Source organism: Myotis lucifugus, unplaced genomic scaffold (genome assembly GCF_000147115.1).
Source record: "Myotis lucifugus unplaced genomic scaffold, Myoluc2.0 scaffold_703, whole genome shotgun sequence".
Lineage (NCBI taxonomy): Eukaryota > Metazoa > Chordata > Mammalia > Chiroptera > Vespertilionidae > Myotis > Myotis lucifugus.
In genome coordinates, this window is record NW_005871751.1 from 281,066 (window position 1) to 304,005 (window position 22,940).

The 22,940-nt window shown below is 54.1% G+C and overlaps 2 protein-coding genes across 3 annotated transcripts in view; one reads left to right on the top strand and one right to left on the bottom strand.

Moving 5' to 3' along the window:
- Nucleotides 1-1,363: 1,363 nt before the first annotated feature.
- LOC102440971 (HRAS-like suppressor 3) overlaps nt 1,364-22,940 on the top strand; it is a 45,647-nt gene continuing 24,070 nt past the window's right edge. The window contains exons 1-6 of one of the 2 annotated variants that reach the window (XM_023746592.1): nt 1,364-1,477; nt 1,567-1,727; nt 3,698-3,806; nt 5,587-5,855; nt 10,954-11,096; nt 11,221-11,482. In XM_023746592.1, coding sequence (XP_023602360.1) covers nt 1,719-1,727; nt 3,698-3,806; nt 5,587-5,855; nt 10,954-11,067 — 501 coding nt within the window. In that variant the 5' untranslated portion in view covers nt 1,364-1,477; nt 1,567-1,718 and the 3' untranslated portion in view covers nt 11,068-11,096; nt 11,221-11,482. Of the gene's footprint in view, nt 1,478-1,566; nt 1,728-3,697; nt 3,807-5,586; nt 5,856-10,953; nt 11,097-11,220; nt 11,483-22,940 lie in introns of those variants that run through there. The other variant, XM_023746593.1, reaches the window with a different exon arrangement.
- Nucleotides 14,057-22,635, bottom strand: LOC102441279. Its single transcript, XM_014447727.2, has 5 exons — nt 22,428-22,635; nt 20,397-20,665; nt 18,018-18,126; nt 15,745-16,013; nt 14,057-14,482 (listed from the first exon to the last, which is right to left on the bottom strand). The coding sequence occupies exons 1-5, from the start codon at nt 22,633-22,635 to the stop codon at nt 14,351-14,353; spliced, it is 987 nt and encodes a 328-aa protein (XP_014303213.1). The 3' UTR covers nt 14,057-14,350.

Consider the following 22,940-nt stretch of genomic DNA (forward strand, 5'->3'; position numbering starts at 1 on the left):
ATCCTGCCTAACAATACCATACACCCCAACAACTCTGGTTGGTGACCCTTTAGTCCAGCGGTTCTCAACCTGTGGGTCGCGACCCCTTTGGGGGTCGAACGACCCTTTCACAGGGGTCACCTAAGACCATCGGAAAACACATATATAATTACATATTGTTTACAGTAGCAAAATTACAGTTATGAAGTAGCAACGAAAATAATTTTATGATTGGGGGTCACCACAACATGAGGAACTGTATGAAAGGGTCGTGGCATTAGGAAGGTTGAGAAACACTGCTTTAGTCAGTGATAACTTCTATTTAGTCGGTCACAGTCGGTATGTTAGAAAAAATAAAGAACAGAATTTATCAGAGTGTATCTCGTCTAGATTTTGGCAAGACTTGCATTTATATGCCTGAAGTCTCTATATATCCTGGTACCTTATAAAATGTATTTCTTACCGTGGATCTTGGTCAAAAAGGTTTAACAGCCTCTGCTTAGAGAAGACTCCAGGTGCACTAGGAGGCTTGTGTGAGGATGCTCATGGCAACTTTGTCTGTAATGCAACCCACTGGGAGCACCCCAATGTCCACTGACAGGAGAGGATGATTGAACTGTGCTACATTCCACATGATGTGAATGAACACGAATCCACAAGGAACCTAATATTGGGCAAACATCATCAAGTTGTGCAATGTGAGATATTTGATTCTGATTTTACCACATTCAAGAAATGCAAACTACATATGTATATGTTGTTTAAGGGACACATTTATACGCAGGAAATATTTTCTAAGAGCAAGACATTCATAGACACAAAATTCAGGAAATTGGCTACACCTCCCACATGCCGCACAATGAGGATGCGACGGGCCCTCCCCACTCCACACCCCTTTGCCCAGGATGTTACAGCCACAGGGGGTGTCAGTGAGAGAATCTGATTTGGGGCTTTGGATGGGGTCGCACGCTGGTTCCAGAAAATGGGCCTCTCCACACCCAGGCAGTGGTGGGTTTGGGTTTCCACTTGGTCTGGGATGTGTTTCTGAACTGGGGGCCAAGGGGGGGTGAAGGGGGAGGGCGAGGAGCGAGCGGGCGCCCTGTTCCCAGTGTGGGGCGTGCGCCTCTGGTGACACGTTTTGTCTGGTTCCATCTGCTTAGCGGTTGCTGGAATCGTTGGTGTGTTCTGGTCATGGTCAGTCCCGGTGTTCAGGCCTCCTTGGAGCTCCTCCCTCCTTCTGTCTCTCCATCCCTCCTCGCCCCACACCCCCTGACCCGGCTGTTCCTATCTCCTCTTCTCTGGGCCCTCAGACTTGGTGACTTACGACCATGGCACTGACTGCGGCCACCACCGAATCCTTCTGACTCTGCATGTGGACTTCGGTTTCTCTCTGGCTGGTTTCCAGGCCTATGTGTCTACCTGGCCTGGACCTGGGCCCTGCTTTGAACAAAGAGCAGATTTTGTGTGACCTTTGATTTGCATTTTCATTTTAAAAAATGTATGTATTTATTAGTAGCATATGGTAATACATGCTAAACCTAAATGTGAAGAACATGACCCTCCTCTCACTGAGTCATTACCTCGCAGGTCACCTGGACACATGTCTCACAGAGGAGCACATGACGTGGCTTTAAGTACAGGTGTTTGTCTTCCTGGGCTGGGTCAGCGGGAAAACGAAACTCTTGATCATAGAAGGTTGGGCCTGAGGCAGCAGCACGCAGACACACCTGCACAGGAGGATGGCTCTGGTAAGTCCCCAGAAAGCTTTTATTTCAAACACCACAATCCTGTTAGTGGTGATGATGTGGGTCTCCTTGCTGGGCTGCAGCTCTGGCACCGAGGGGCACGGGCGCCTGCTGAGGCCGGAGGGTCCGCTACCCGGGGTGGGAGGGCTCCCCAGGGCCTTCCTGAGGAGGCAGGAATGGTGGGCTCATGGGGGGGGGCAGCCTCTGCCCACTGCCCAGTCCCACCTCCTCAGTCACACTGTCCTGCATGGCTGGGAGGAGCTGGGAGGGAGGGACAGGAGAATGGCTCCCAGCGGTGTGGGGCCGAGGCGGGGGCTGAAAGAAGGGTTCTTGTCCACCCTCCTCTCCAAACTGCTCACCTGTTCCCTCTGCTTTTCTTTCCATCCCTCTCTTCCCTTTCCATATGCTGCTCCTTCCTTCTGGCTGCGTAACAGTCCCATTTCCGAATGCTCACTGCATCCTGACACCATGCAAATGGCTTTTATTTAATCTCTGCTTCAAATATGTGAGCACATTTTCCTTGTTAGCTTCTCCCGCAAACCCAAATGGAAACCGAGGCTAAAATCCTCTGCACTCTGCGCCCCGCCCCCCGCCCCGCCCCCCGCACACAGTCCCTCCTCTGTGTGGCTCGGTACGTGTCCTGCCAGGGGTTTTCTAGTCCTTTGCATACAGAAGTGTAGCCACCTTTAAGTGTTGTTTTGTGGCTTTGGGTTTTGCTGTCATTCTTAACTTGGTTGTCTGAGTACAGTTCACTTAGGAAATGCTTGAATCTTTTCCTTTATTTACCAGCTTTTGTAATAATATGGTGATTCTTTCGCATCCTCCAAAGGTGACTAAGGCATTTTGAAAGTGTCATTATGAGCACATTGATGTCATTATTCACATATCTGCTGTGTGTCTTTTTGATGCTCAAATTGTTCCATCTTTGCTCAGGTTGACACATGACACTTGTAATCAAGAGCTTTTCTCTCAACCATGTCTCCCCAGCAGACTTCCGGTTGGCAGCCACCCTCACTTCACCCAGCAATAGCCACCCACCCTGCTTATGGTGATCGGGCCCCTCTGACCACACTCAGCTGAGTCAGGGAGGAGAGGTGCTGGCTGACCTCAAGCGATCCTAAAATAGAACTTGTGTGATAAGGGCGTATCTCGCATTCCCAGGGGGATGAGGGCAACAGACTTCCTGCTCCTGCAAACCCCAGAAGGGCACTGCCCTGCCACCAGCTCCAGGCACACCCTGGGTCCCCAGCTGGGTCTTGGCCTGGAGCCCAGGCTTCAGCGGCCCCCGCCTGCCTGGGATGCTCTGAGATTGTCAAGGGCACAACATTGGTAACATGCAGACTAGGTTTCAATCTTTCTCTTCTATTCACTAGGTAAGGATCTTTGCATGTTACCTAACCTTCCTGAGACTCAATCTTCTCATCTGTCAAATGGGGTAATGATAGCTTGTAGTCAAGGGAGTGATGGATATGAAATGTGGGCCCTGTTGAGCACCATGTCTGGCTGTGCAGGTCAGGGCTCTATCACTCAGAATCATTCAGACCCGGCGCAAGGTGGGTGGCTCTTTACTGGGCATTTGAGACTTCCTGGGAGTCATATACTCACTGACACCAACATGCTCTGGCATAAAATGTGCTCATGCCCATGTCTGCACACCCATGTCTCGGCCACACCCCCGTGCTGCCCACCTGCCCACACCTCCCCTCCAGACACCCTGTCCATCTCTTCTTTGTCCCCCGAAGAGCTCAATTCCAGCTCAGCAGCCCCAATAAAGGAGGGACTTCCCATCTGAGCGAGGAGAGCGCCCTCTTCCGTTTCCTGCAGGAGATGCTCAGAGGGAGCTTGCAGGCTGGGCTGGGGCTCCTTACAGAATATGGTAATACATGCTAAACCTAAATGTGAAGAACATGTTCCCTGTGAGGACTAGAATGTTCCCTGTGAGGACTAACCTCAGCCTGTCTCTGGTTTTTCAGTCACAGGCCAAACCAAAACCTGGAGACCTGATTGAGATTTTCCGCCCTGGCTACCAGCACTGGGCCCTCTACGTGGGGGACGGCTACGTGGTGCACCTGGCTCCTCCAAGTAAGGCTGGTTCTCCACTGAAGCTCAGGGCAGAGGTGGGAGTGTTAGCGGCTGCACACTCGTGCGCTGTTCTCACCCAGTGCCTGGATGGTGGGCTCTCCCTGGCCATTAGCTGCATGATGTTCCCTGGTAGGTCTGCAGCCCCTCCTCTTCCTCAGCAGCGAGTTCGTGGAGAGACGGACTGTTGGCCTTTATTCCAGGTGATACTGGGGTTCACTTCCAGCTAACCCACTGTCCCAGGGAAGCACCCCTTTGTGTGCTCCATGTTCTGGGGGCAGATGAGTAGGACACAGCGTACAGCTGGCTCAGAGGCATGGAAGGAGCGTGGGCCTCCCACTTAGCAGCACCCGTTTGGGGTCCTGGGGCCTCCGCTTGCCGACCTGTGACTTGCCCGTGTGACTTGCCCCCTAAGCTCAGCTGCACCCTCAGTAGAGCAATGAGAACCCACCTCCCGGTCGTGCAGGGTGGGATGCAGGACAGCACCGGGGAGCCGGGCGGGGCTGGCGGGTGCTGGGCCAACCTCCCTTCCCTCCCAGAGCTGCGTGGCATTAAAGCAAATACCGAAAGCCTGGGAACCACCAACAGCAGGGAACGGGCCAAATAAAATCGGTGCCTGAATTTCATGGCAGACGGTGCCACCGTTACAAGCAACTGTACAGCATGTGTGTGCATACACATGTGAATTTGAAAGCCAAATGCAGGCTTTAAAAAGTGAGGCTTATGGAGGAATAACTTACTGTTTTATTTTTTTGTTAATCCTCATCTGAGGATATATATATATTTAATATATTTTATTAGTTCTTTACAGAGCAGAAGGGAGAGGGCTAGAGAGTTAGAAACATCGATGAGAGAGAAGCATTGATCAGCTGCCACCTGCACACCCCCTACCTGGGATGTGCCCACAACCAAGGTACATGCCTTTGACTGGAATTGAACCTGGGACCCTTCAGTCCACAGGCCGACGCTATATCCACTGAGCCAAACCGGTTAGGGCTGAGGATATTTTTTCCATTGATTTTTAGAGAAGCGGGTGGGGAGAGAGAAACATTGATGTGAGATGTTTCTCTCTTTCCCCTTCTCTGTGTACAGGACGATGCTCCAACCAACTGAGCCGCATTGGCCAGGGTCAAATGTCCTTTTAAGAACCAACTAAGAACTGCTGAGGGTTCCAGGGCCCATCACTCACCTTCTCCTGTCAGCTTTCCCAGAAGCCTGGGTGAGGCAGGAGGTGGGCGTCCTGTTAGGGGCAAATCCTAGAATTCAGAGCTGGGAGAGTGTGGCCACCACCTGACCCAGGCCCTTCCGTCTGTAAGTGATGGAAGCCCCTGAGAGGAGAAGGGACTGGCCTGAGGCCACACGGTGGGTGGGGCTCTGGGTTTGCAGGTCAGGCCTGGGCTTGCTCAGCAGCCTCCTTTCCTACTATTGGAAACATGTCACCCTGGCCGCTGAGGGCCCCACCCCGCTCTGGCTCGGGCTGCACCTGGGGTCTGTGCCCTGTACCCTCTGCCCCTCCTGCATCTTTCAGGGACATCTGAGCCCACAGGGGCCTTTAGAAGAATCCACATCCTCGGCTTTAGAAATGAGGAGCCAGAGTCCAGAGGCAGCTGTGACTTCTCCAAGGGCACCCAGGCGGGGGTCGGCCTGTTTTTGAGTTTGAAGCCAGGCAGGGGGCCGGCCTTTCCCCAGCTCATCCTCACTGATGAAGCCCAGGGCAGTGGGGCTGCCTGTTTGCCCGCTCTCAGCCCTGACCATCGGCCTCTTTCCTCTTTGGGAACCACAGGTGAAATCGCGGGAGCGGGGTCAGCCAGCCTCATGTCCGCCCTGACCGACAAGGCCATAGTGAAGAAGGAGCTGCTGTCCGTGGTGGCCGGGAAAGACAAGTACCGTGTCAATAACAAGCATGACCGGAAGTACTCCCCGCTGCCTCCCAGCAAAATTGTGCGCTGCGCGGAGGAGAAGGTGGGGCAGGAGATGCTCTACAAGCTGACCAGCGACAACTGTGAGCACTTTGTGAACGAGCTGCGCTACGGAGTCTCCCGCAGTGACCAGGTGGGTCCTCAGCCTGTGTCCCTGTCCCCAGGAACCAGACCATTCCCTCCGCTGACAGTGGCTGGGCATCGTGTGGGCGGCTGGGGTGGAGGCAGAGGCACAAACAAGACAATATAGCAGGGACAGAATCCCTGCCCTCGAGGGAGTGACAGTCGGGGTAGGAATGAGATTGGGGAGAAGTGCCAGTCGCTGTGCAGACCAGTGAGGTCAGGGGGTGATGTCGCAGCCATGACAGTCACCCCTGGCCCCTCCCATAGCTCCAGAGGAGGGTTGTTTTATCCCCACTTTACAGATGGGGAAACTAGGACTCACGGTGCTTTACTCGCTCACCCAAACTCATTCCACCACTAGGCATTGAGTCTCTAGCACCTGACAGCCAAGTGCAGAGGTGGGATTTGAACCCAGGTGCCTGATCCAGGAGGCATCACAGAAGAGGAGACAATTGAGCTGAATCTGATTTAATTCTTTTGATTAATCTGAAACTGCAAAATGAGATGGAAATGACCAGGGGCGACAAGGACTACAGGCCAAGGGAGGAGGAAAAGTGGGAGCCAGGAGGATGAAGAGCCAGACAGACGTTTTCTGGGAAGGGCCGGGGGTACACCTTTCGGGCTCTGGCCCATGTGGGCTCTGTCTCTCCACTTCTGCAGCTTTGTTGCAGAAACGCAGTCGTGGGCCATCCCTAATGGAGTGGGTGAGGCCATTCCTAAAGAAGCTTTTTATGGAAACAGTGGTGGGTGTTAGAATCGCCAAAGGACGAATGCACGGGCCTAAAGGGGTAAAGAATTATGAATTTACTAGAGGCCGGGTGCATGAATTCATGCACATTGAAAGGCAATTAATTAGAAGAAATGTTTTAATATAGATATTCACCCTTTCTCTGTAATACAAGTGTTAACTGAATTCATGATTGACAATGACAGATGGAATCCACGTGTGCGATTGGCGCCAGCGAGAGCTCTATATATATAGACTAGAGGCCTGGTGCATGAATTTGTGCACGGATGGGGTCCCTCTGGGTGACCTGCAGGGATCGGGCCAAAACCCACAGTCCAACGCCGCCTGCAGTTGCTACCTGCTGCTCCCACTCATCCCGGCTCCACTGTGTCTACTGTGGGCTCATTCCCAATCAGTCCCAATCAAGAAAGGCTTGCACTGTTGCAGCAGTGCTCACCAGCCATGAGCCCTGTGTCTGGCACCCTCCCAAGGGAAGTGGCCTGTAGGATCGGGCTGAAACTGGCTCTCCGACATCTTCTGAGGGTCCCAGATTGTGAGAGGGCGCAGGCTAGGCTGAGGGACCCCACAGGTGCACCATTGGGCCGGGGAGGGACTGTGGGAGGGCTCCAGGGTGTGTCCAGCCCATCTTGCTTAGTCCTGATCAATCAGCCGGACCCCAGCAGCAAGCTAACATACAGGTTGGAGCATCTGCCCTTTGGTGGTCAGTGCATGTCATAGCGACTGATCGACCAGTTGACTGTCTGGCCCCTGGTGGTCAGTGCGCGACATAGTGAGCAGTTGAGCAGCCTCAGCATAGCATTAGCATATTATGCTTTGATTGGTTGTTTGGTTGTTCTGTGGTTCGATCTATTTGCATATTACTCTTTTATTATATAGGATAAACTTGCTTAATTAGACCTGCTTTCTGATGTAGCTAAACTTTTTCCAGCCCAGGGACGCACCCTAACTTCTCTTTCAGGTAATTGTTAGCAACACAGCAGTAAATATCAACATGAAGCAGATTATTACTGTAGATCACGCAGGGAGAACAAAGGGTCAAATATGTAACTGCAGCAGTGTTTGACTGTATTCTGCAAAGTGAGAAAACATGAAGTCATTTTCAAGGTCCACCATTTCTTCTTTTCAGTCAGGTCAAGTTTCTAAACTTTCTAAATCTCCATTTTCTGGCTAATGAAAAGAAAATAGGATTCTACCGAGTCTCCTACCTACCTACTCCAGGACTTCTGTGAGGATCAAATGAGATGAGGCATGGGAAAACACTTCACAGATATTTGGTTAAAGTGTAAAATGTTGGCACCTGACTATAAAGCAAGTTGTGTTCCTGGGCTGAAGAAACTCCAAGGACACTAGTTGCTAGGGAGAGGAAGCTGGGCATTGCTAGGTGATGTCATTACCAGGCGCCCACAGCCACTGTTTCTGGGCTGGGCTGGGGGCCGCATTTTGTGCCATGGGGCCATGGGGTCTTGGCAGTGTTGGCTGCGATTTGGTGGGCTGCTGCTCCGGGGTGGTGGTGGGGCCTGTGTCCCACTTGAGAGAAGCTGAGTGTTGCTTTGTGGGTACCAGGTCCGTAGTGTTGTTTTTTTTTTTAAATGGCCTGTTTCTAGGGGGAGGAAGCCAGGCGTTGCTGCATGATGTCCTTACCTGGTGTCCACAGCCACCGTTTCCAGGCTGGGTGGGGCTGTGGGCCACATTTTGTGCCATGGAGTCTCGGCAGTGTTGGCTCCGGGGTGGTGGCGGGGCCTGTGTCCCACTTGGGGGAAGCTGAGTGTTGCTTTATTGATGCCAGGTCCATGGTGCCATTTCTTTGTAAATGGCCAGTATGCGTCATGGCAGCTCCTGCATTAAGCGTTTGCCTCCTGGTGGTCAGTGTGTGTCATAGCGACCGGTTGGACTGTTGGATAGACACTTAGCATATTAGCCTTTTACATTATGAATTTATTAGGTCATGTGGATACGAGATGGGCTGAACCCCAAAATGGCACCAGCACCCACAGGAGTCAGAAATTTTAAAGGACTCCAGGCGGTTTTTCTGGGCGGAGAATTCTCTAGGCGGGTCCTGAGGGGAAGGATAATGGTCTTAGCAAGTGGAATGTGGTCTAAGCAAAAGGGAATGTCGGTTGTGAAGTGGCCTAAAGGTCAGTGCCCAGGGGTGGGGGTATCGACTCAATCATGTGATCAGGCCGGGCAGGGGGCTGGCTTGGGCCCCTATGCCATAGTTTGCTGACTCCTGGTCTCAGATAATTTGAAAAACCACATGCCCCTCACACATTCTTAGCTGACATCAAACATATAAAGTTTATAAATACTAAAGAGGTGCAGAGGATGGCATTTTTGGTAGGTGGTACATATGTGTCTATTTTCTTCACGTCCTTGGCGTTGCACAGTTAGCTCACGCAGTTAATGGAAAATGTCTGCATGTCATTTAAATAGTCAGAGCAGGCATTCCTGCCAACCAATCACCAAAGCCGACCTAATTTCATTCATTTATTTACATTTATTTGTTGTTAGTCCTCATCCGAGGATATTTTTCCATTGATTTTTAGAGAGTGGAAGGGAGGGGAGAGACACAGAGAGAAACATTGATGTGAGGGAGACACATCGATTGGTTGCCTCCCACCTGAGCCCCGACCAGGGCCGGGGATGAGCCTGCAACTGAGGTACGTGCCCTTGACCTGAATCGAACCTGGCACCCTTCTATCCACTGTATCCACTGAGGCCAAACCGGCTAGGGCCAGACTTCACTTCTTTTAGGAAAAAAGCTGGATTCCCCTTCCCCACAACTCAAATGAATACATTACAGCACGTTTCCATGGCAAGTGTCTGGGGTGGGAATTCCCATCTACAGTAACAGAGGTGGAGGGAGCCTCCCAGGGGGGATGTGGTCTCCTGGTTCTTCCCTCGGCCGGTCTGTCTGGAAGCAGTGGGTGCCCCATCCTCGCTGGAACCTTACGCCTCGGCCAAGGCTGTAGATCCCGGTCGGTGAGGACGACGCTCCTCTTCTGTGAGGGGAGAAGGGCTGTGGTGAAAGGGGAGGGGCAGGGAACCCACTGGGAACTGCCCCCTGGTGCCCGTGGGGACCCTGCTGTGGGGTCTCCTTCCTTTGAGCTGAGGTGGGAGGCGTGGCAGCCTGCGGGTCCGGCTGCCCATCAGGCATCTGTGCTGAACCCCCGAGGGCCAATCTGGGAGACCCCAGCGTTTCAGGGGTGGTTGGCCGTCTGCTGTGCTCCCGAGGGACTGGGGGGAGGTCTCTTCCCCTGAGCAGCTGGTCCCCGGTGCCTCCCTTCTGAGCTCCTTCCACAGCCGGTAACTCGGCCTCTCCTGTCTGTCTCCCTCTTACTCCTTCCTGCTCCCTGACTGTCTGTCTACAGAGACTCCCTCCGGCTCCCTCCATAAACGAGTGGGTGCTGCTAGGACTGAAATGCCTGCGGGAGAAGCGGAAGGCTGCCAGGAGAAGGGACTGTCCAGCCAACCTCTGAGCCGGGCCCCAAGCGCCTCTCGGAGCGCTTACTGACAGGGGCTGCCCCTGGGAACCCCCTCTGCCCGGGACGGGCACGTGTGGCCTGCAGCTCAGGAGTGTCGCTCTCAAGGACCTGGGTGCTGTCCTGTCCTTTGAAATGTCCTCACCCGCCCTGGTCCTGTGGCTCCGTTCATCGGGTGTCATCCTGTGCACCAGGCGGTCGCCAGTTCAATTCCTGGTGAGACACACGCCTGGGTTGCGGGCTTGACCCCCACAGGGGTGTGAGCAGGAGGCAGCCCATCGATGTGCTCTCGCTTCCCCAGGACAGCGGTGAGGGCAGGGACCATCCTGATGTCTCCTCTGCCTCATCCCTGCTGTCCGAGTATCCGCTTCCTTGTCCAGAACCCTCCCCGGTCAGCGCAGAAGCAGGTGATCTCGCTCTAGAAGCCGCTGCCCAGTCATGACATGGGATCAGCAGCTCCTCCACCAGCGCCCACGCTGTGCCTGGGCCGGGCTCAGCTCCTGGGCCGCCCAGAACCATCCCGGCCCAGGCCTGGGTCATGAGAGCTCACAGGGGTGTTTCCCCAACTCTGCACTTGCTTCAGGCTCCCAGTGGCCAGCCCTAACCTAGACCATGTGGGCACTGCCTGTGTTCCCCTGCGGCTCTCTGAGCCTTTCAGCACCTACGGGGCCGCTGTCTCCCTCACACCCACAGCTCCTTCCCCCACCCGTTCTCTCCCCGCCTCTTCTCCGCTCTCCTGGTGGCCTGTTGCCCGGCAAACACCCCTCCTTCTGTGGTTCCATTGGAGGGGACCCAGGTCTCTCCTGAGTGAAGATTCTTGGTGGGTGTGTCAGTGGCCAGGCCCCTGATGAGGAGTGTGACGCCCGTCTCTTGTGCTGCAGGTCACCGAAGCGGTCGTGGCAGGCGGCGTGGCTGTAGGCCTCCTTGGTGTGGGCCTGGCCATCGCGGCCCTCATCGGGTCCCTGCGGGGCAGACGAGAGCGGGAAGAGCAGTGAGGTCAAGGAATCATCCCAGCGGCAACCAGGTAGTCTGGAGAGGCCTTGCTTAGCCAGCGGGGGTGGGGTTGGGTTTATTGATTTCACTCTGTTTTCTACTCATTTAGACTAAATTTTTAAAAAATATGTTTTTTGGTTTTGTTTGTTTTTTAGAAAGAGAGGAAGGGGCAGGGAATAGAGAGAAAAATCGATGGGAGAGAGACATCAGTGGCTGCCTCCTGCGCACTTTCTACTGGGGATCAGCCTCCGGGAATTGAACCAGACACACCGTGGTTCATGGAACAACACTCAACCACTGAGCCACCTAGCCAGGCCATTCAGGCTGCTTTTAATGGAGCTACAAAAGCACAGGAAGATTTAATTGGGGAAATACGGCTAGTGTGAATGCTATTAAAGACACAGTTGGGCTCTGTCATGGACTGAATGCGTGTGTCCCCCCCGCCATTCACGTTGCAGCCCTAACCCCCAATGTGACGGTGTTTGGAGCTGGGCCTCTGGGAGGTCATTAGGCTCAGAGGAGGTCATGAGGTGGTGGCGAGGGTGCGGGGTGGGCATGATGGGATCTGAGCCCTTACAAGACAGACCAGAGCCCTCTCTCCTCCATGTGAGGACATAGAGAGAAGGTGGCCATTTGAAAGACAGGAAGAGGTTCCACCAGGAACTGCATCTGCCAGCGCCTTCGCCTTGAGCTTGTCAGCTTCCAGGACGGTGAGAAATGAATGTCTGTGCTGCGCCCCCAGCCGGTGGTGTGTGGCCATGGCAGCCGAGCTCAGTGAGGGGCTCTTCCCCAGCCGCCTGAGTGCGTCCTGGCCATTCTCTGCTTTTCTCAGGTTTCCTCTTGGAGGGCGAGGACGGGTGAGGGGCGGGAGACACACCTGTGAGGACAAGAGCAGGACCCATTGTCCCGCCAGGGCCGGGGCTCAGCGGCTGGAATTGTGTTGAGGATTCTCGGCCATGAATGTGACGCAGCCCAAGTGGCCGAGGCTCCTTTCCTCCTGCTACTCTCTCCTCCTCTTGGTTCTGGAATAATTAGTACCGTCATCTCCCCAGCGTCGCTGGCCCCCTGACTCCTCACTCCACGGCTTTCCTTTCTGCATCAGCCCAGCAGCCTCTCTCCTCAGTGCCTGCAGCTCCTGGGTTCCCTGTTCCAGTTCCTGAGAGAGAATCTGATTGGCTCAGCTTACCGCATCCTAGCTCAGCCTCCTGATTGGCTGCTGTTGGGTCAGGTGAGCACACTGAGCCAATCAGTTCTGACTGATGGGGCCAGTCACATGGTTTGAACCTGACCCTGGAGGCAGAGGCAGTTTCACTTGGAGGGGACTGTGGGTGAGTCAAACTCCATGGTTCCGCACCCCTGGTCCAGGGGCACCCAGGGGAGGGGGGGAGCTGGCACCACCCTTGGGTCCCTCCAGAGCTGCTGGGAGCCTGGGTCTGGTCCCAGGGGAGATTTCCTGCCTAGAATTAGAGCCCGGAGCTCACATGTCCCATTAGACCCGAGTCCCCGGATTCCCCGTCTCCCACGGCTATGGGGGAGCTTTAGACCCAGAAGCGAGAAAGCCTTCTCCTGTCTCACCCGCTGGGTATGGGGCTCACAGAGCAGCTGTGCCCTCTGACCCAGAGGGAGCCTGGGAGCGAGGCCAGCATGGATCCTCCCGGACCCGCACGGAGGCGGACATTCCACCTGGGGATCTGAGCAGGGCCCTCCTGGGCAGCAAGTACAAGTCCTTCTCCTCGTTCTTCAACCTTCTGAAGCCCGAGCTTCATCCCCGCCTGGTGTCTGTGCACCCAGGGGATCGGGGCCCCCAGCTTCCTCCTGCCGGGAAGGCACAGCCCAGGGGAGGGGACGCCCCAGGTCTCCAGTCAGAGTGTGAGCGGCTGTGCTCCCACCATGGAGAGTGGCCATTCAGGTGGGCCACTGGTGGCAGAGGCCAGGCGAGGAAGAGGAGAGCATGGGACCCGCCCCTTTTGAGACCACGCCCAGGCACACTAGGTGCTAGCGGAGGGATACTCTGAGGAGGTTAATTTTTTAAAAAGACTTAATTTAATTTTTAGAGAAATTTTAGGTTTATAGAGACACTAGAGGCCCGATGCACGAAGATTCATGCAAGAATGGGCCTTCCTTCCCCTGCTTGCTGGCACCACCTTTGCTCCAGCCCAGAGCTGCCTTTCTGCCTTTGTTCAGGGCTGGAGCCGCTTTTCCACCTTCCCACGCTGCCAGGAGGTCCGGAGGAGCCAGGGCAGTGCAGAATGCCTGCATCGTCACCATGGCAATGATGCAAGCGTCCCGCCCCCGGCCACTCGGTGCCTGCATATGCAAATTGACCCGCCATTTTTGTTGGGTTAATTTGCATACTCACTCCTGATTAGCTGGTGGGCGTCACAAAGGAATGGCCAATTTGCATCTTTGTCTTTTATTAGTGTAGATTGAGAGGAAGGTACAGAGATTTCCCATATGCCCCTCCACCCACTCATGCAGAGCCTCCCCCATTATCAGCATCCCTGTCCAGAGTGTGTATTTTTGTTATAACGGATGAACCTACATCGGCACATCATAACAACCCACAGACCTAAGTTTAGCCCAAGATTCGCTCTGGGTGTGGTGCATTCTATGAATCTGGACACATTATAATGACACATATCCATCCTTACACTGTCACACAGGAGTTTCCCTGCCCTCAAAGTGGAGGCGACTCATTTCAGTATTCAATGAGGGGCAGCTTGAGCCATGGCAAGTTGGGCACAGGAAGATGATTTAATTCCATGTGGTCGTCACAGATGGGTGAGGACTTGACCTTTGAGTTAGAAAAAGAAAAATAAGCCCCATGGCTCAGTGGTTGAGCGTTGATCTATGAACCGGGAGTCACAGTTCGATTCCTCATCAGGGCATATGCCCAGGTTGCAGCTCAATCCCTGGTGTGGGATGTGCAGGAGGCAGCCGATCAATGATCCTCTCTCATCACTGATGTTTCTATCTCTCCTTCACCCCTCCTCTCTGAAAAAAATATGAAAGAAAAACAAAACTGAGAGTCCAGAGCTTTCTCCAGGTCACACGGACAGCAAACGCTGGGTCCCCACCAGGTGCCCAGGTGCTTCCGTTCTGCTTTAGGAGCCACAGAAGGAGCGGAACCCCTCCCTGGAGGGTATGTAGGTTTACGTATGAATTTCTCAGTCTTGGCACAATCAGTCCATCCTTCAGCCAGTGAGAGAGGGACAGTGAGAGACAGGTTGCCCGTGAGCTCGGGTCAGGGGGACGGACTGTGGGAGGTCAGCTCTACAGCGGCTTCTAATGCGGGGTTTCCTGCCCCTTCAGGCTGTCACTGGTGTTGGGCAATGGCTTCTTCATGACAGAACAGGTGAGAGCAGTCCAAGCTGCATTTCCAAGGTACTTATTTGGATCGGTCACGAAGTTTTCTGCCTGAAAGGGAGCAGCCCAGGTTCAGAGTCCACATCAACTCCGGGCAGGTTGTCCCTCCCACCAAAGGGGCTGAAGGCCACACTCATGCTCCCGCCCTCACCAGGGGCCTGTCCTCTCAGAGATGCTGGCCTTGTCCCAACAACCCTTTCCCTGGGAAGAGGAAGGTATGCCCATTGTTAGTGCTGGGCTTGTCCGGATGTGTCCTGACAACTGGCAGGATGGACAGATGGGCTCCTTCTGTGTGAGCCTCCTGGTTGGGGCCGTTTGGTCCTGATGGAGGTGAGTAGGGGAGGAAGCTTCCTGCCTGGGCTCCTGGGACCATAGCTCATGGGGTGAAAGTGGGAATGGCTGTGTGGAGGGGGCTCTACCTGGGCTCCACCTTTTCAGAGGGAGGTGGTGGCAGAGCTGAGGGGAGAGGATGGAAAACTATGGCCTCAGGAATCACTTTGCTCTGTGTATTGTTCCCAAGTTCAGCCTGGAAACTTCTATGTCCAGCCCCACCTCAGCCCTGAAATCCAGACTCACACGTCCAACTGCTACTCAACAGGTCCACCTGGATGTCTAACTGGTCAACTCAACACCCCACCTGAGCATCAGACCCTTAATTTCCCTCCCAATCCTGCTCCTCCTCCCCTCATCTCCTCCATCCAGGCTGCCCATCACCCAATCACAGGGACTGTGAGCCCTGGAGGTGCTGTGGTTCAGCAGAAAGAGCAGGGACACTGGGCATTGAATCCTGCTGCTGCCTCTTACTAGCTGTGCTTTGGTAAGAGGGGAAAGAGGAGAGCGGTAAGGATGTGCCCAGACCTTACATAACATGTCCTTGAGCTCTTACATGGGCCACAGACCTTGAGCATCCCTTGCCCGAGGGCTCTCTGGGGCCTTAGGAGACCTGTCATGGTCCCGGGTTGGCCCAGACTTTTCCTGACAGCACACAGGGCTTCAGGAGCTGCCTTTAGGGTGGATCATAGAGGTGAAGGATCCTAAAGGGACAGAGCTGGCCAGAACCCCAGAGGTCCTCCAACATCCCTTCTTCTGCACATGGGGAAACTGAGGCTAGAGAGTAAGTACCTTGTCCAAAGACCCTGAGTGGATTAAAAGCAGATGCGAGATTTGTTCTCAGAAGTCCTGACTCCCAGCCAACAAGACCCTGAGAGCTCCCTTTTGAATTATTCAGGGTAATTCTTGCCTCTGCTTTGTCACCCCCACCCCAAGCAGTCCCCCAGAAGGGAGAGGGACCCCCCCCCCCAAGAAGGCCTTACCTGCAGGCTGCGGGCCTTGCCGTATCTCAGAGAGGTGACAAAGTGCTCACAGTTCTCGTTCACAATACTGTACTCCTTCTCCTTACCAACCATCTCCTCCGCAGAACTGATAATCTTGTTCACGGGCAGTGGCGAGTACTCCAGGTCCAAGTGGTTGTTGATCCGATAGCCGCAGCCCCCCACCACGTCACTCAGGAGCTCCCTCTTCACCATCCCTCTGGGGCTCAGCACGGAGAAGAGGCTGGAGGAGCCAGCCCCAGGGTACTCATCTGGAACCAGACACACGAGTATCAGGAACTGCAGGGGGAGGCCAGGGAGGGAGAGAGGATGCAAGGCAGGGAGGAAGGGCCAGGGGATCGCACTATTGAGGTTGGGTTCTGTTTGGTCCTCCTTCGCCAATGTGATTGGAGGATTCAGTGATTTTGCTCTTTTCCTTAACGAGCTGTGAATACTTTTCATTTAATCAATGTTGTGATGGTCAGTGGCTGCCATTGTGTTCCATTGTATGAATGGACATCATCTAGTTGACCAAGTCCCTATTATGGGCTGGTCCATAGCTTATCCATTGTAAACAACGGTAGTAAATTGTATTTATCTTTGCTGTGTATTTTAGAAAGAGATCAAAGTTGTTTTAGTCCCCACTGTGTTTCAGACTCTGCCGTGAAATTTTCATATATTCCCTCACTTATTTTCCTTTTGAATTTCATGATAAATACTCTCATCTCCATTTCACAACTGATATTGGACCCTGAGGCATCATCAGCCTTTTCTGGCAGCTCTGGCCACATGGAGAGTCCACACAGCGCTTCCAGCTGGTGGCGTCCAAATCCCATTGAGCCTGGAGCCCGGGTTTTGGTCTCTAAGAGGAGGGAACTAAAGAGCACACTAGCCCTTGTCAGTGGTTGGTAAACTGCAGCTCTCAAGCCACATGCGGCTCTTTGGCCCACTGAGTGTGGCTCTTTAACAAAATACCGACTTCCGTGCATGGACCACGAAGTTTCAATCGCACTGTACGTGTGGGACCGCACGTGGTATTTTATGGTATTTTGTGGCAGAGCCACACTCAAGGGGCCAAAGTACCGCATGTGGCTCGCCAGCCGCAGTTTGCCGACCATGGTCCTAGCTTGTTTGGCTCAGTGGATAGAGCCTCGATTTGTGGACTGAAGGGTCCCAAGTTGGATTCCCCTCAAGAGCACATGACCGGGTTATGGGCTGAATCACCAGTAGGGGGCATGCAGGAGGCAGCTGATCAATGATTCTCTCTCATTGATGTTTCTATCTCTCCCTCTCCCTTCCTCTCTGGAAATAATAAAAATATATTACAAAAAAACCCCAAAACAACAACCCACAGTAACCAGCAGGCTCCCTTTATGTGCTGAGTCTCGAGGCTGAGGCTGCACTTAGCACCTGTCCTTGAGGAAACACCACCTGCACTCACACAGCAGCACCCGGTCCTCACACTCACGCTCCCTGTTCCCAGCCTCCTAAGTGTCGTCTGCATTAGGTGGGTTTCGCTTACTATTTGCCATCCATTCTGACAGTTTTCCACTCTGTCAGTGTAGGTGACAGCGTACAGAACCTGGTCAGTGACAAGCAGATTCCTCTGATCGTGAGACGGTTTCTGTCCAGCGAGAACACAAACGCTTGCTGTCCGAGGTGTGGGGGCCATTGCTCTGCAGGGCACCAGCCCCTGTGCTCCCAGTGCGCGGTCTCATCCCAGCACCTTTCTCTCCTGGACGATACACAGTGTGGGGCCTGCCTGCTCCTCTGACCGGCTGTCATCCTGCTTCTGCTGTCCCTGCGGCCCATCAAGGTTCCAGGTGCTCGTGTGCGTCTGTGTGAGACTCTGTGTGATGTGTGACCTGGGAGAGCTGCTCCGTGGAGGGTGTTCAGGAAACCCTCTCAGGGCGCCCTGTTCTGTGACATCCTCTGAGCAACAGGACACAGCACTGAGAGGCAGTCCCTTCCTGAGACCGGGACCCTCAGAGACGCTGCTGGTTTAGGGAAATCTGTCTGCGCGTCCAGCTAATGGGCCGGAGCTGGAGAGCATCCAATGGGGGTGCAGCCCGGCTTCCCTATGGCCCCCAGACCTCTTTCCCTGCTGGGTCAGGACCTGAGGGACCACTGAGATGCCCCCAAGGGACAGGGATGTACAGTGAGCACAAGCCCGGCTCAGGGAGAAACCAATGAGGGTTCCCAGTATGGCATTTGGCATTGAATTGTTCTGATCATGTTAACAAACCTCTGGAAGTTATACTTTCAACACCCCTTACCTGGGGGAGCCAGGTGGATCACATAACCATCGCCCACATAGAGGGCCCAGTGTGAGTAGGCAATGCGGGGAATCTCAATCAGGTCTCCAGGTTTGGGCTCTTCACGAATCTGCAAGAAAACAGCCAGGAATGTGAGGCAGATTTCAGTGCAGCTGCTGAGCCTCTGGCTGGGAGCTGCAACTCTCTCTAGGGATTTGCTTACTGATGCTCACCCCATTGGTGTGTGTGTGTGAGGGGGGGGGGGGAAGGGGCGGGGAGGTGACTCTTGTCCCCTGTGAGGTCCTCAGCCTGATGTAGTTTCTAGAGGTTGCCCTGTGAGTAACTGGAAGCCTGGAAAAATGAGCTGTTCATTGGGATAGTGATGATTTGTCCACAATGTGTTTGTAAAGCATGTTTATCTGTGTGTGTACTGAGCATGGATATGTTGTGTGTTGCATGTACATGCACACACACTGGGGTGCAGACATGCATATGCAGGTGTATAGTGTATGGGTCTGTAGGGTGATAACACAACAGCCTGTATGTAACCCCCTTCCCTGAGGCTGGGGCCCAGGCCCATCCCCCACAACACTGTCAGGGTGAGTCTGAGCTTCTCTGCTCTCACACACTGACCCTCATGTCTCCATCATGTGTTTGCCCTGGCTGTGCATGGCCTCAACACCGACCACCTCACACTCTGCCCTCCCAGCCCTGGTACACGGACTCTTGAAGGTGCTGAGCTGACAGACAGCAGGTGACAGCATCCTAAGGGCACCTGAGCATTGGAGAAGGCCCTCCTGTTGTTGCCCCGCTTCCTGCCCTGGGGACAGGGATCACAGTCCCCCAGAAGGCTCTGCGGGCACATTTCCCCCATAACTGCCACCCTCCCAAGCCCAGGGGAAAGAAGCAGCACCCACATGCTCATCTGGGGAAATGGAGGATCAGAGAGGCAGAGGGACTTGCCCAGGGACACTCAGCCGGCAGTGGCTGCACTGGGTCATGTGCCATCACTTCCTGGTACCCTTCCCTCCCTCCTTCCCTTGCTTACTTCCTCCTTGCTCCTCAGTGTCCCTGCCCAGCGCACCACGGCTGTTTGATTTGAGATTTTTCAGTTTACTTTCCTGTTTGTGTCTGACCTCAGTAAACCACCTGCAGCGCTCACCCAGGCCGCCCAATCTGAGACCGGGGGCCAGCTTCCCTTTGCCCTCATTCCATGCCAACATCCAACAGTGGTCATTTAGCCTGGAAGCTTCTCTGGAATTCACTTCTTTGTTCATCTTTCCCTCTTGACTTTACTCAGGGCCATGCTGAACTCGATTATGTGACCCCATGTCTTTCTGACCCACCCCCAGACTTCTGTCCCACCCACTCCAGGGCCTATGTGAACCTCCATGGTGGGGCCACTTGGTCCTGACGGGAGTGGGTAGGGGAGGGGGCTTCCTGCCTGGGCTACTGGGGCCAGAGCTCTGGTGGTGGAAGTGGGAATGGCTCTGTGGTCTGGACTCAACCTGGGCTCCAGCTCTGCAGAGGGAGGTGGTGGCAGAGCTGAGGGGAGACGATGGGAAACCATGGCCTCAGGGATCACTGTGCTCTGTGTACTGTTCCCAAGTGCAGCCTGGAAACTTCTATGTCCAGCCCCACCTCAGCCTGAACTCCAGACTCACACGTCCAACTGCTACTCAACAGGTCCACCTGGATGTCTAACTGGTCACCTCAACACCCCACCTGAGCATCAAATCCTTAATTTCCCTCCCAAACCTGCTCCTCCTCCCCTCATCTCCTCCATCCAGTATGCCCATCACCCAGTCACAGGGGCTGTGAGCCCTGGAGGTGCTGTGGTTCAGCAGAAAGAGCCCGGAGCACTAGGCATTGAATCCTGCTGCTGCCTCTTACTAGCTCTGTTTTAATAAGAGGGGAAGAGGAGAGCGGTAAAGATGTGCCCAGACCTTACAGAACATGTCCTCGAGCTCTTACATGGGCCACAGACCTTGAGCATCTCTTGCCCGAGGGCTCTCTGGGGCCTTAGGAGACCTGTCATGGTCCCGGGTTGGCCCAGACTTTCCTGACAGCACACAGGGCATCAGGAGCTGCCTTTAGGGTGGATCATAGAGGTGGAGGACCATCCGATACAGATAGGAGTGGCCAGAGCCCCACAGGTCCTCCAACATCCCTCCTTCTGCACATGGGGAAACTGAGGCTAGAGGGGAAGTGCCCTGTCCAAATACCCCCAGTGGATTAAAAGCAGATGCGAGATTTGTGCTCAAACATCCTGACTCCCAGCCAACAAAACCCTGAGAGCTCCCTTTTGAATTATTCAGGGTAATTCTTTCCTCTGCCTTGTCACCCCCACCCCAAGCAGACCTCCAGAAGGGACAGGGAGCCCCCCAGAGAGAGCCTTACCTTCCGACTGTTGGCCTTGCCATATCTCAGATCGTTGACAAAGTGCTCACGCTTCCTGTTCAGAATACCATATTCCATCTCCTTACCGACCATCTCCTCCGCAGACCTGATAATCTTGTTCACGGGCAGTGGCGAGTACTCCAGGTCCAAGTGGTTGTTGATCCGATAGCTGCAGCCCCCCACCACGTCACTCAGGAGCTCCCTTTTCACCTTTCCTCTGGGGCTCAGCACGGAGGACATGCTGGAGGAGCCGGCCCCAGGGAACTCATCTGGAATCAGACACAAGAGTATCAGGAACTGCAGGGGGAGGCCTGGGAGGGAGAGAGGACGCAAGACAGGGAGGAAAGGCCAGGGGATCACAGTATTGAGCTTTGGTGTCTGTCCCTTCACCAATATGATTGGAGGATTCAGTGATTTTGCTCTTTTCCTTAAGGAGCTGTGGATACTTTTCATGTTAATCAATGTTGTGATGGTCAGTGGCTGCCACTGTGTTCCATTGTATGAATGGACATCATCTAGTTGACCAAGTCCCTGTTATTGGCTGGTCCCTAGCTTATCCATTGTAAACAATGGTAGTAAATTGTATTTGTTCATCTTTGCTCTGTGTGTTTCAGAAAGAGATCAAAGTTGTTCTAGACCCACTGTGTTTCAGACTCTGCTGTGCAAATTTCATATATTCCCTCACTTATTCTCCTTTTGAACGTCATGGTAAATTCTCTCATCTCCATTTCACAACCGATATTGGACCCTGAGGCATCATCAGCCTTTTCTGGCAGCTCTGGCCACATGGAGAGTCCACACAGCACTTCCACATGGTGGCGTCCAAAACCCTGTTGCCCGGGTTTTGCTCTCTAAGAGGAGGGAACTAAAGAGCACACAGCCCTAGCTGGTTTGGCTCCGTGGATAGAGCCTGGATTTGTGGACTGAAGGGTCCCAAGTTGGATTCCCCTCAAGAGCACATGACCGGGTTATGGGCTGGATCCCCAGTAGGTGGCGGCAGGAGGCAGCCGATCAATGATTCTCTCTCATCATTGATGTTTCTATCTCTCCCTCTCCCTTCCTCTCTGGAAATAATAAAAATATATTACAAAAAACCCCAAAACAACAACCCACAGTAACCAGCAGGCTCCTTTATGTGCTGAGTCTGAGGCTGAGGCTGCACTGAGCACCCGTCCTTGAGGAAACACCACCTGCACTCACACAGCAGGACCCGGTCCTCACACTCACGCTCCCTGTTCCCAGCCTCCTAAGTGTCGTCTGCATTAGGTGGGTTTCGCTTACTATTTGCCATCCATTCTGACAGTTTTCCACTCTGTCAGTGTAGGTGACAGCGTACAGAACCTGGTCAGTGACAAGCAGATTCCTCTGATCGTGAGACGGTTTCTGTCCAGCGAGAACACAAACGCTTGCTGTCCGAGGTGTGGGTGCCATTGCTCTGCAGGGCACCAGCCCCTGTGCTCCCAGTGCGCGGTCTCATCCCAGCACCTTTCTCTCATGGACGATACACAGTGTGGGGCCTGTCTGCTCCTCTGACCGGCTGTCATCCTGCTTCTGCTGTCCCTGCGTCCATCAAGGTTCCAGGTGCTCGTGTGTGTCTGTGTGAGACTCTGTGATGTGTGACCTGGGAGAGCTGCTCCGTGGAGGGTGTTCAGGAAACCCTCTCAGGACGCCCTGTTCTGTGACATCCTCTGAGCAACAGGACACAGCACTGAGAGGCAGTCCCTTCCTGAGACCGGGGCCCCCAGAGACGCTGCTGGTTTAGGGAAATCTGTCTGCGCGCCCAGCTAATGGGCCGGAGCTGGAGAGCGTCCAGTGCGGGTGCAGCCGGCTTCCCTGGGGCCCACGGACCTCTTTCCCTTCTGGGTCAGGACCGGAGGGACCACTGAGATGCCCCCAAGGGACACGGATGTGCAGTGAGCACAAGCCCCGCCCAGGAAGAACCCATGAGGGTTCCCAGGGTGGCATTTGGCTTTGAATTGTTCTCATTAAGCCAATAAATCTTTGGTAAATCGTACTTTCAACCCCCCTTACCTGGGGGTGCCAGGTGGATCACATAACCATCGCCCACGTAGAGGGCCCAGTGTGAGGGGCCGATGCGGGAAATCTCAATCAGGTCTCCAGGGTTGGGCTCTCCACGAAACTGCAAGAAAACAGCCAGGAAGGTGAGACAGATCACAGGGAGCTGCTGAGGCCCGGGCTGGAGCTGCAGCTGGGCCGGGAAGTCCACGCTGATGTTCATTGCCTGGTGAGCGTGTGGAGGGGACTCTGGCCCCCGGTGAGGCCCTCAGCCTCTGGGGCTGTTAGAGGTTGCCCTTGGGGAACTGGGAGCCTGGAATCTGGTTGCCACGAGGGAGGGAAGCCTGGAAACATGTGCTTTGGAGAGTGAAGAATTGTCCAGAGAGTGTGTGTAATGCATGTGTGTCTGTGTGTCTTGTGCACATGTATGTTGTATGTGCTGCGTGTACCTGCACACACATGAGGATGCAGACGAGCAGATGTGGGTGTATTGTGCACGTGTCCGGAGGGTGATGACAGGATTGCTGT

Excerpts from the sequence above, each read along its gene's own strand:
- LOC102441279 (XM_014447727.2), bottom strand. The coding sequence starts at position 22,635 with ATGAACATCAGCGTGGACTTCCCGGCCCAGCTGCAGCTCCAGCCCGGG. Across the intron at positions 18,127-20,396 it reads GCAAGGCCAACAGTCGGAAG|ATTCGTGAAGAGCCCAAACC; the intron begins GTAAGGCTCTCT and ends GTTTTCTTGCAG. Across the intron at positions 14,483-15,744 it reads GCAAGGCCCGCAGCCTGCAG|GCAGAAAACTTCGTGACCGA; the intron begins GTAAGGCCTTCT and ends GCTCCCTTTCAG.